Here is a 13,244-nt window from a genome sequence, read left to right as displayed (position 1 = left end):
CACTTTGAAAATCGTCCGCGGGGCCTGCATGTAGCACGTAAGAGTGGTGGCTATGCCGATTTTTTTTTCTACCCCAAGAAACGTTTTTGCTTATTACGCTACTGATTACACACATCAAAAATCACTCAAGCATATTTTTTTCTCACATAACTCACTGAATACAACTACACTATCTACTGTTTCAAAGACACCATACTTTTTTTCTCCAAAGATTGGTCTCCAACTTCAATTATCAGAGTAGGCGTTTTTTTTGCAGTTCAAGCACTAAAATGGAAATTTCTGCAGAGATTCAAGAAGGTTTGCAGTTAGCTGGGAGCTCTGCTAGAGTACAAGATAAAGCCTTTGAGCCATTATTGCAGAAAATATTCTCAGACGTGTCGGAACCTGGTAGAAATGAAGATGGTGGTGAGTCTAGGTCATTATTTTAATATACAATTACAAGTCCCATACGTTGAAATCTATGCTGGATAACGATGATGTAAGAAGAATCATGAACACGACGCGATGCGCGATGCGATGTGGATAAAATTGAAAAATGATGAATGATGAACAAAATATAATAAGAAGATGATAATGGTGATGATAGTAATGATGAACATGAGGAGGAGGAGGTCTAACATTAAGGAGGTAAGAATAGATGAAAAGAGTGGGCAGAAATAAATGGAGAGGTGAAGAAATAAAGTTTATTAAAGTCAAGAGAAAAAGCACTCTAGCAAAGCATAGTAGGGTCTAGACCTAGTCGATGCTAACACGTATTGACCTCTAGCGCTGTATACGTGCTGAGAGGCATCAATTTTGTACACACTTGAACAAAACAAGTGGGAGTAAATGGACATTATTGTTGACTTGTTGTACTGTAGTAGGGTCTACTTACTTTTGTAGTTTTGAATGCGATGCTCCAAATTTAAAATGATGATTTTGTATGGTCAACACCATTGCGCTCCCTGCATAACCATAAGTGAGCCCTCTCTAACTTGAAGTCAAAACTGCTCGAGCAAATCAGCCAATCATTAGCTCAAAGTACAGCGCTCAGTACGTAAATTTCTACGTGCTTGTGTTACTCCTCATCCTCTTATTAATATTAATGAGATCCTGTGCTTTTATTAATTTTAACATTATCATCATCATTATCGTTATTACCATAACATCATCTGTTTTGCTCTTGTGCAATTTAATACTTAGGCTCTGATTGAGAAGTTTTTCAAATTTCTTACTAGTTTTTATTTGTATTTAAAACGATATTACCGGTAATGTACATGTATTTACCACTCCCATCCAAGTCCAATACAGTGTAAATTGTACCTAGACAAAATTATTCCTTGAATGCTCCAAGTTAAAGCACATTATGGCAGCTGGACTAAAGACAAGGTAATGATAGTACTTAGTAATGCACCTTGAGCATCCCCTGGGATGAATACCATATGTGCTTAATATTAATATAGTTACAAAAAACATGTCTCATTATTTTTTTTTTAATTATCAGAATAGCAAATTATCATTCATTTTAGATGGAGCAGTGTCAGCTATCGAACCAGCAGTATTGAAGGAAAGCTATGCCTCCCTGTATACACTGGTGTTAGAAGCAGCTAAACATGATGCAGACAACAGTTCCATCAGGTGGGTTAAAATGATTGCAGGTGTACTATTCGTCTATTCAGTGAAAGTTATTATTCCCCTCCCCCCCCCCCTTTTTTGGGGGGGGGGGGGAGAGTGCATAAGTCTCATCACAGTGATCAAGTTGATGGAATGCAAGGAAGCAAAGTGACTGAGAGGAGTGGGGAGGAGGCTCTTTCCCTTTCTTTCACTCCCTCCTCCCTTCGCCAAACCAACATCATTCAAGGGTGTCAAACTATCTTTAGAAGTATTAACTCCACAGTTTTCTCTTATTGAAGGTGTCATGGCATATTTCTTCTTTGAATTCTTATGTACACATGTAGAATCAGATGTTTGTTACAGTTTTTATAAATTGTGCTTATACAGAAAATAACAGAATTGAAATTAGAAATCATAAAATAGTGCACTATTTGCACGATTGAAATTTATCAAATTATTAAAGAAAGGTTAAGAATTTAAGAGGTAGCTATTGAATTTCGAAGTATTAACTATTGCTGAGTTGCATAACTACGAATGTTATGATACATGAAGCAATTGTTATTTGCAATGCTGATTACAAGTTGTTTATTTGCAAAGCTGTTGATTATAATTGTATTCTAGTCTCAGGGTTCCCGATGCTCACTTTTCTCAAGATTTAACTCAAAATCCCATTTCCCCAAAGTGTAGACATTCCTGGTGTTCATAGACTTACATGTGTACTTAATGGGACTTTACTCTAGATCTCCAGGAAAGAATGGTATTGCAATTTTATATTATCAAATACTTTCGAATAGGACCTACAAATGCAATGGAACCAGGCGGTTGTACTTGCACTCATATGTATCAATATAGTTCTCAATCAAATATATTTTTTAAACCTCATTTTCCACATTGAATTGTTAGCTCCTTCTTAGAAGACAATAAGTTCAGTCAGGATAGGATCGATGCCTTCCTCAAGCATTTCCAGGAGAAGAAGCAAGAGATAAGATCCATGCTGAGCAACATCGGTCACACTCCTCCTCATATTGTTGATGTCGATTGGCGGTTAGACTTCTATCTAAAGGTATGTATTGAATGCTCCAACACTTTCTCCAGTGAGAATGGTTTTTGCTTTTATTTTGTTAAAGATATAATGCTTGGTTTGGGGTAATGTAAACAATATGCATTATTCAAGGACATGTACTGGTTTTGTGTCATGAATTGGGCCCATGACCTTTGCATCTCAAGTCAAACGATCCAGCCATTCAACTTTGACTCCTATCAAGAGCACAACTCAAAGAGAGAATTGTTCTCTCTTTTCTCATGACAGCAAGTATTATAAATAAATGCCATTATTGACCATCTGTGTGCATTCACAGAGCTGTGAGCTAGTGTCAGCCTAGTTTCATCTTGCTAGCATCAATATGTATACCATAGCCTGTCCAGTTACCTCTCCACTGAGCCAAGTGGCTTATTAGACACAAGGGCTGTCTTCCATCACCCAAGTTTCTCTGGTGCGCAATGAAGGCATGCAACTATCTTGCCTATGACAGCATACACACTGCAAGGAACATGTGCATAAAATATGGTACACTGTCGATCGTGCAATGAACAGAGATACACATAGGATGTCACTATGCAGCAGTGAGCATTGTGCTTATTTAGGTGTGCATCATTATTTAAAAATCATTAAGTTCCTATTCAGAACAGTCAGAAAGAATTACCTGAGCAAATTTCTTGCGGAAATTAATATTTATGAAAAAGTTATCGATGCTTGAACTTAGCCATGCAGCCCTACCATTATCAAAACAATAAACAACAAGTTGCATGATTTTTCAAAGGCAGTAACTGGATATGTTCCCCTAGAGATGATAAGTTTAGCATGACGAAATTGATCAAGATCTTTCTTGAGTTTCATAACTGCATGTGAGTGAAATTAGGGCGGAAAAGAGCAGGAAAAATGCATGATCTGATTTCTGAGAAAAACTTTCAATTATTTGAAATTTCTGAGTAGAAATGTAAGGGGTTAAATTATTTGTATCTCAAAGTGCTCAAGATTTCATATTAGATCATACAGGCAAAATGTTTTTCATTATATGATAGGAGTATTGCACTCAAAAGCATTTACTAATCGATTATATTTCTGTTCTCCATAATAATTTGGATAACGAAGCACATGTACTCCACAAGATTTCTTAGAATTTGATAATTAATTCTATCTTTGAATCATGTTGATTATCACAAATTACTGTCACTCAATCATCAAGTAGGCAGTTTTTATGTAGTAAGAAAAGAAGATTGTTACTGTCCTTTCTTGGGTCTTATTCTCAGAACAAGCACATCGATAAGATCAATCAGCCGACCTATCTGATAAACCTCAAGACAGAGCAGGGTCATCGAGGTGCCAAAGATATACAGTTTAGCTGTTCGCTTGAACAGTTACAGGTGAGTTGAGTTTTGTTTCAACTGATGATGATGGTGGTGGTGTTGGTGGTGGTGGTGACACTGATGATGATTATGATGATAATTTAAAAAAGGAGGAGGAGGAGGAGGAGGAGGGTGGTGGTGGTGATGATGATGATGATGATGATGATGATGATGATGATGATGATGGTGATGATGATGAAAATGCAAGTGATGATGAGGATGGTAATGATGATCATGATTATGATGATGAGGTTAATGATAATGTTGGTTTTGGTGGTGATGGTGGTGGAAATGATGTTGATGATGATAGTGATGAAGGTGATTTTGTTGATGATGATAAAGGTTATGATGATTAAAGTGATGATGATGATGAACGTGATGATGATAATAATGAATGAGTAATGATGGTTAATGATGGTAGTGCATGAGGATGAGGATGGAAATGATGATGCTGATAGTGGTGTTGGTGAAGATGATTAGGATAATGATTATGGTGATGATAATATCACAAATAGCAGTTTACCTAGTATTTAAATGTATTTAGGACTTAAAGCAGGACTGCACTACTCATAGCCACTTGCGCCCTCTTTATAGCAAACAATGGTAACGGCTGGTCCCCCTTGGTCCCCTTGTTCTTATGTTAATTGAGAGCTGATTTGATGAGATATTAACCACCTGTCAGTGACCATGCAGGGAGGTCTAATCTCTCCTGGCCACACTAGTACAGATTGGCTTTAACAGAACCTCAGACTGGAACAATGATCTAAATAACAATTGCAGTAATATTGTAGTCTTGACTACATGAACAGGCATGAATTCATACAAGAATACATTTTTCAAATTATTGTTCATATTAATGAAACTCATTGTTCTCCTTTTCATGTAAATGAATTTATGAAATTCATATTTATGGCATACATAAATTACATGTAGAATAAAATTTTTCAAAATATCTCTTCAGTAGCCAAAAAACCCAGACAAGAAAATCCTTATCTGCTATTCAGTCAATTCTACCAAATTAGATTGTAATTAATAAAACAAATGATTGTGTTTTTATCTTGCAGGACCTAGTTGGAAAACTGAAGGATGCAACAAAAAGCCTAGAAAAAGCAGCTCAAGGCTCATAGCAGTACAACCTTTTAGATGTAAATATACAGAGAGTAGTTTTATACGGGCGATAGCTGAGGATAGTAGAACAATATCTTATAATATTACACGCAACTTATGATAATTCATTCCAAGGTTTCTCAAACCATTAGCATTTAAAGATGTTTTTCAAGAAAGCTAAGATTTAAACTGTCAACATTTGAGAAACGACAAACAATGGTCAACAGTGAAAATATAATATAGTTACAATTTCATCCTCCAGAAATAGGGATGTTTGGTCTCTTCAAAGGCATTATAGATCTTTGTGTCTCTTTTAAATTAAAGATAAACTTTAGTACTGGTAATGCGATTGCATTGTGAAAGAAAAGGTGTGGAAAGGATCAGAAACAGTTGATCATGTAGCATGTAAGTATTGGTGTGCACTGCAAGGTTCTGGAGTCATCAAAATCATAATAAATTTGACCGAGTCTTGGTAAAGTAACAAGCACTCACATAGAAAGCTATATATGGGACAACACACATGGTGTCGGGGCTAGTACTACATTGATTTCCTGTCTTTCTATGCTCATTACTCAGCCAGTATACATTTTCTTCCAAAATTGTTTGGCACATGTCATTTATTTGTAATCTTGCACATTCAGTGTAAGTTTCGTTTGATTCTGTGAGAATTTTTTTTTTTTTTTTACCAGTACTGGAGTTTATCTTTAAGGTGATGTTGAGTTCTGGTCACTTGTTTACATTGTGAGGTTTTGGAATTGTAAAAACTATAAGAAATTGGCCCAGTCTTGATAAAATTCACATGCCCTGTACATAGAAATGTGTATATGTGACTACACAAATAGGTGGCATGAAAGTGTGGTCGACAACATTTACCTATTACTTGTCGTATGTTGAACTTGAGGTTAATTGAAGAGCCATCTGTTTCAGTGGACATTTTTCTTATCTTACTGATCATCTCTGATATAAAAAGAATAGAAAAGATCTGACAATTATTTTTTCAACTTCCCCAAAAGTCAAACATTCTCTATAACGCCAGATGCAGGCAAGTTTGTGATTTTTATGTGCTCTTTCCTTTGTACTAGAAGTATCAGGTAGCTTCTGTATGAAATCCAATAAAATACGCAAAATATGTTTTGACATGTGTTACTAAGTGACGTTTAAGTGACTAGTAGTGTATCGAAACAGATGTAGAAATTTGACTAAGCTTGAAATATGTAAATTAAGTTTTGATAGTGACAGTCACTATGAATATGACTGACAAAGAAAGCGGACAAAATATACAGTTCCTCAGGTAGACAAAGGAACATCCCTTCACTGCTATTATGTAAAAATGTGTAGAACAGGTGTCACATGCATATTCACCTTTTTACATAATAGCAGTGAAGGGATGTTCCTTTGTCTACCTGAGGAACTGTATATTTTGTCCGCTTTCTTTGTGGTCATATTCATAGTGAGTATGAACACAATTTGTATTGTGTCTTCAGATTAAAAAAAAAAATCTTAGATATCTGTCAATTTCACAGCTCATTCATGTATAAGTATTTGCAAAAATATATCTTTGTGGAGTACCGGTACTTAAAGTAGTATTTCAAAAATTGGTCATGGTTATGAAAGTAGGTGAAATAAAATGATCCCTGACTGAAAGATTATCAACTTTAGTTGTGTATTAAAGCCAAAGGTAATTTTGTAAAGGAATAATCATATATAAACTCTATTTTGTACAAATAAATCTAATATACAATGTAGATATCATGTATAGAGGGGAACTTTCATAGTATATGCATTACATTATCCCCATCCACATGCCGCTTCTCTTTAATTCTTTGCATTGATTTTAAACACTTATTTACTCAAAATCAAGTTTTTTTTGGTACTTTTCATATTGAATACAGTCGATGGACCGTTGAAATGACTTAAGTCCCTTTAAGTAGTTGTAATTACCACCGTTAATTTCATCTAATGCTTTATCGCTGTTCATAACCAAGCATAACTACAGGTAGCTTCTCTTTCTTTCTTTTTTTACTGAAATAAAATAGTTTTCTGTTTAAGTGGAACTTTGAGAGAAAATTTGTAGATCACTCAAGCAGATTTACATTTTTTTTAGTCGGTTTTAATTTAGGATTGTAAACTCAAAATGCACAGACGTTGACGAGCTATACATGTACATAAAGTACAATTATTTTGTATATACATTTATTCTAATAAAGACTATTATCAATAATGATTGAAGTTATTTATTTATTTTATTTTATTTATTATTATTATTATTATTATTATTATTATTATTTTTTTTTTTTTTTTGGGGGGGGGGGGCATTCCGCCCAAGCCCCCCTATAATTTATGACCCAACCCACTCCATTCCGTGTTTGGCCGCCCCTATTCACTGATTCACAATTATTCTAAACCTAACAGAAAGTTGTCATAGTTAACCTTTGAATGTCATATCAAATGTCATAAAGATATAGAAAGATCTATCACATCCCTTTTACGGCACACAGAAAAAAGGAAGAATGGAAGAAGAAAGAGAAGAAGGAGAGGAGAACGACTTTTGCTTCATGGATAACGTCGCGTTCAACAGAGAAAGGAATGACTGGAAAGAATGAAAATAGAGAGGGAGAGAGAGAGAGAGAGAGAGAGAGAGAGAGAGAGAGAGAGAGAGAGATAGGAGAGAGAGAGAGAGAGAGAGGGGGGATAGGAAAGGAAGAGATAAAGGGCAAAGAGATTTAAAGAGAGGAAGAGGGACATAGGTAACTAGGGGAGAGGGAGGGGGTAGGAAGAGAGAAAGGGGAAAATGAGGAGGTGGGGATAGCAAAAGAACGAAATAGAATTAATGACGAAAGGGACATGTTAAATATGAATTAAAGGTGATCATAAGTAAGAATATTTTGCTGCTGCTGCTGCCGTTGTTTATGTTTTGTTTTTATTGTTAGAAGAGGCCAATTGCAGATGAGTCTATATCCTAAAATTGATAAAAAATCAAATATTAGTAATAGGCATAATTACTCCCTTCTCGCTTCTGATAAGTCACCGGACAAAATGGAGTCTTTATTTAATATTTTCAAGTTAAACTCTTTCATCAAAACGCAATAGAACGTGATAAGTTATGAAGGGACTCGCTGCTTAATTAAAGCATCGTTGCTGTCAAATGAGAAGGTGAATGATTAAAGTTACATCTTGAAAGTGAAACTAGATTTACGATGTATGTGTCCATTTAAGGGGAAGTCCAGAAGCGCTCGCATGATACGTCTCAGTGTTGCCAATTTTTGTTTCATTGAAGAAAACAGTTTGTAACTTTCCTATTTCTAATTTTCCTCAAAATTTCACTAATTTGTTTATCTAGTTTTCTGCTTTTATTAAAACGAACTTGATATCAGGGTGGGCTTCCCCTTTAAGAAAGAATTGACAGTTTTAGCTTTACATTAGCTCAGTAGAACTACATGAACATGGTTATAACTACACTGTGATAAAGAATTGTGTTGGAAATTTTGAACTGTACATTTAAAAGTTTATCATTTCTTGTGTTATTTGCTGTCGTAAGGAGGGGGAGACAAGCAAATATCTCTTCCAAATGGAAACAAGAAAACCACTCCAAACGCATTGTTTTTATAAATAAGTTATTATTTATAAATTCATAACGTAAAAATTCATGTTTACTATGTCTAGGTGTTTTGATTTTATTTGTGAGAACAAAATTATCTTGCAAATAGAAAGAAATTTACACTAAAAATGACTTATTTATCAATAATTTATTTATCAACTCATATTCCGTAAACAAAATTTATTCAAGTTGAATGACATGAATATGAATTGTCTGGAAACACAGAAACACTATAATGTCTATTTCCATTTCCGAAAACAAAACTTATTCAAGTAGTATGAACATGATGATGTCTGTTCGGGAAACACAGTATGTCGCTATAATGTCTTTTTAATAGGAAAATTCTCAAATATGTCTATTAAAAGCCATTTTGAACAACAAAAAAAAATCAAAAAATCATGGAACACACTAGTCATGGCGAAATCATGCTTATTCAACCAATAGTCCATAAACAGATGTCTTCCTGTATGTAGGAACTTATGTAAATTGGTAACACCCCCCCCCCCCAACAGAAAATGTATGTTCGTGGTGAGAAAGTACTTATCGATCAAAAATAAGATTATTTGGGGAAAAGAATAGGATTTTTGTTCAGTTGGCGTTGGCAGCTCTGTATGCATGCATCTGTGAATTATCAACAGTTGGTTTATAGTATCCAAATAACACACGTGGATGAATATTATGTACTTATAATCACAATTAAACAATCGATCATAATCATTACAGCGATTTTCTAAAGTTGCAATTTTGAGAAGTGGCGTACATGTAGCATGGTTCCAGCCATTTTTTAGGGGTCGGAGGGGTCGTATCATTCTTCTGTTCACGTTCTCTCCCCCTCTCTCTCTCTCTCTCTCTCTCTCTCTCTCCCTCTCTCTTTCTCTCTCAAGCGCTCTCTCTCTCTCCTTCCTTTTCTCTCTCTCTTTCTCTCTCAAGCGCTCTATCTCTCTCTCTCCTTCCCTTTCTCACTCTCTCTCCTCAACTCTCTCCCTGCGGTCTGCGGTTAATCGAAAATACCTTACAAGAAGAATCAGCTTAAACAAGTCATGTAAACGTCGATTTGTCAAGAAGTTTATTTTCTCATTCAATGCTAAAGAGATTATTAATCATAATTAATGATGACGCCTTCTCACGTAAGACCTTCTGAAATATCCTATCTGTTAGAGTTGCTGATTAACAGATTTTTCAACACTATTTATGGTCTGCAGTGTTTACAATGTTAGCAATTTACAACTCGAATGTAGCCATCATAGTGCTGTGTATAGATTAATTATTTCATTACAAACTGTTTAATAATTAAACAATAATTTACTACTGTGTCTGTTTTTAAAGGGATAGTTGAGTTCTCTTTTCAGACCGCAATTGCCTTCAAAGTGCATGGTTATTGCTCTTATTCTATATGACATTTCTAGTGCCCTTTGAGGACCTAAAATTGCTATGAAGATAATTTTAGACCCCAAAATGTGTGAAATTTAGCCAATGCAATCATACCAATTCAGCTCCACTTTCCAAAAAATACGGTGACCGTTTATTAATTAATTAATTAATAACAATATATGGGCGGCTGGTTGGGCTTAATATAACCAACATGAAAAAGCCAACAAAAAAGTCAACATCGGCATTGGCTGAAATACAACGTAAAAGGCGCAATCCGTTTTTTCAACGGCATTTTCAAATTATCGAATATTAATTTTGTGGTGGTACACAAATATTAGAAATCGTTATATTTATGGATATTTTAGCCGTCTCTGAACCGATTTTGATGAACAAAGATGATTTTGACATTTAAATTGTATATGTTCTTTCAAATTTGGCACTCAGTTTTTCATAATCTCACAAAAAATTATTTTGTGTAGCGCCCTCTGCAACAGAACTCAACTATCCCTTTAATATTAATGTGAAAGCTATCAAATTTGGTGAATGTGAACTTCCTGTTTAACTGATTTACGAGCAATTACTTTTAATAAATCGTTCGTTGGTATCGCATGACTTTTTAACATTCCAGTTTCAATGAATAAATAATCATCCTTCACGAAAAACGTGTTTGTCGTTTACTCATTGCATTGGTTAAAAACTTATCAGGAATGAAATATAGGTATCACAAATGTTAGACCTGAATGCCTCTACTGTGATTATGTTTCCGTAAAATCTCGTTATTAAAATAGAAATGAAATAGAAACAAATGTAAACATTATTGAATTAAACCAAGCGTTTCTTTGTTTCCTGTATATGTTTTCCTGTATGAATTTGGATTTTTCAACAACTTGAGAAAGTTAAGATGGAAAAGAGACGACGGGACAGTGAAGCAAAAACAATAATTCTAAAGTCGGAAAGCCTGTTCCCTCCATCAAACGAGTTCACAAAATCTGGCTTTGAGAACTAGGCCTATAATACGACTCCATGCAAGATCATACCTCAGTCACTTTGGCGAGTCTGAAACGAAAATATTGGCATAAGTAGCCTACTCACGAGACCGAAACCAGGTCGACAACAGACAGAACAAACAAAAAAAGATAACACTAACAGCAAACAATGGCAAAGATTCTGTCGGTTTTTAGTCGTTCTGGAGTCACTGTTTGTGACCGAGGTATCAACAGGTTCAACAGTATTACCAGCGTTTTCACCGGGGGGCGAAACCAATATGTGTGTATAAATCTAATAGTACATAGGTTTATGGCTCAAATAAAGATTTACAGCTGTGTAACAATATCATCAAACTGATGTGCCGGCCGGCCCGGCCCTCCTGGCCTCCCATATTAGTAAATATGTCAAAACCCTTCTTCAAATCTGACACGTCTCTCCGAAACGATGGACCGCACTGAACCGGCGTCTCGGGAAGGCATTGAAGCACCTCTCCGCTGGTAGCGATGGTCTTGCGGAGGAGGCGTCTCTCTTGCTGTCTCCTGCTGAGGTATCGGCGGAAGGGGTCGGGATCCCATATCAGGGACAATAGTTCCCCTATCGGGATTGTCCTCTCGTTGAAGACCTGGTGAAAGTGAGCTTGTAGGAACCCCCTCTTTTGTGTTCACTGTGCTTAGAGGGGTTTCAATCTCTTCCCCCTCTTGACTTACGTCGAGGTTTATAGGAAGATGTCTCTGTGGCTCTTCCCGTCGCTCGCGGGACAGATTCTTCTCCGTGGGCCACTCCCGAGGTTTGCCATCATCCGATTTGCAAGGAAAACTGTAGGTGTTAGAGATTGCGGAGCTTTCATGATGTGGACTGGTCATGTCTTCATAGTTCTGATTCGAGACCTGAGGAGCGGGTTGTTTCGATAAAGATGGTGAAGAGCGACACAGTGGATTGTTCCATAGATTGTTGCTTCCCATCGGGTATCGGCCTGAAGACCTTGGATCATAATGCCTTTGAATTTGGCTTCCCCGCGTCTTCTTGAGATTGATACGAATATCCTCTTCTGAGAGATGACAGTCAATCCAGAATCCTCCATCGGTTTCTTTGCAGATTGTCTCCAAAGACCTGGACAGCCTACGATCTTTGAAGCTGTGATTGAACGTTTGTCCACATCCGTCATTTTCCCCCAAGACTTTTGGCCTGCTGGTGTTTTCTTTCATCAGATCAGGCGTGATCGCCGACATCGCAACCGCTAGTGGATTACGAAGCGACGGACGTCGTTCATTGTCCATCTTGAGCGTTCTCTCCTGGTCCGAGCGCATCGACATTGTATCGAGGTGGTCATCGACATGGTGGATGAATATCATGGACGAAGAGTGGTTGCGACGGTGACGGTTACGACGAGAGTAGCACATGTAGATGATCACCAAACTAGAGACCAAAAACAGTGTCCCGAGAGTGATTATTGTGGTCTTTGCCCCTGATCCGACCGATGGAGACACTGTGGATTGGTGAGATTTAGAGACATTAATGACGGAAACTGTCGGTGACAAGTGAATTTTCGAATGATTCTGAGAAGTCGTGGTTTCAACGTGTGTACCCATTCTCCTTGCCAGCCTGCTGTGGAACGAAGATGATTCTGTCCTTACGACTTTACGACTTTACTGCCAGTGGATGGATTTTACTCCAATTGCGTTACTTTCCTTTTAATATCATCAGTTGTTTCTTCAGTGATTATTGTCACTTCTGTTGTAGTTTCTGATGTAAAAGTCGATATCAATGTCAGGTGTCAGTGCAGCATCCGTACCTTTAAATCCAGTTGCCAACAGCAACGATCATCAAAGAAATTTGCGTTCGGACAAAAGATGAAACCCCCAGATAACATGTAAAAGTTTCATAAAAGGAACCTTCCGTTTCCCTTAGTAAATCGTATTTTCTTGATCGTTTATCCCCGGTAGAAGTTGTAGTTTGAAAATATTCATGACATACATAATTAGTAATGCATAGCAATATAATTTCCGTGCGAAAAGGAAGTAGTACCGTATTTAATATGTGAATAGTTTTTAGCATCACCGTCTTTAGTTCTACACAATGAGGATATATTTTATTTTCTTTCGTTTTGATTGAATTCAGAACATTATCATCAATTAACCATGTCGTATACAAAGAAGCATCACAACTAAACCTTCGTTAATGG

The 13,244-nt window shown here is 36.5% G+C and overlaps 1 protein-coding gene across 2 annotated transcripts; it reads left to right on the top strand.

The window, feature by feature from the left end:
* The first annotated feature begins 200 nt into the window (after positions 1 to 200).
* Positions 201 to 5,520, top strand: LOC115918842 (COMM domain-containing protein 3-like). Of its 2 annotated transcripts, none has more exons than XM_030992271.1 (5): positions 201 to 405; positions 1,509 to 1,617; positions 2,497 to 2,656; positions 3,904 to 4,017; positions 5,064 to 5,520. In XM_030992271.1, exons 1-5 carry the CDS (start codon positions 270 to 272, stop codon positions 5,124 to 5,126), a joined length of 582 nt encoding a protein of 193 aa, XP_030848131.1. In that variant the 5' UTR covers positions 201 to 269; the 3' UTR covers positions 5,127 to 5,520. The 2 variants fall into 2 exon arrangements, with proteins under 2 accessions (XP_030848131.1, XP_030848140.1); XM_030992280.1 differs by having other exon boundaries at positions 311 to 405; positions 1,484 to 1,617.
* Positions 5,521 to 13,244: the final 7,724 nt, after the last annotated feature.

The sequence above is a fragment of the Strongylocentrotus purpuratus genome, unplaced genomic scaffold (genome assembly GCF_000002235.5).
Source record: "Strongylocentrotus purpuratus isolate Spur 01 unplaced genomic scaffold, Spur_5.0 spur5_contig_846, whole genome shotgun sequence".
Lineage (NCBI taxonomy): Eukaryota > Metazoa > Echinodermata > Echinoidea > Camarodonta > Strongylocentrotidae > Strongylocentrotus > Strongylocentrotus purpuratus.
Note: the sequence above shows the minus strand (reverse complement) of the source record. Positions and strands in the feature narration are given on the sequence as shown.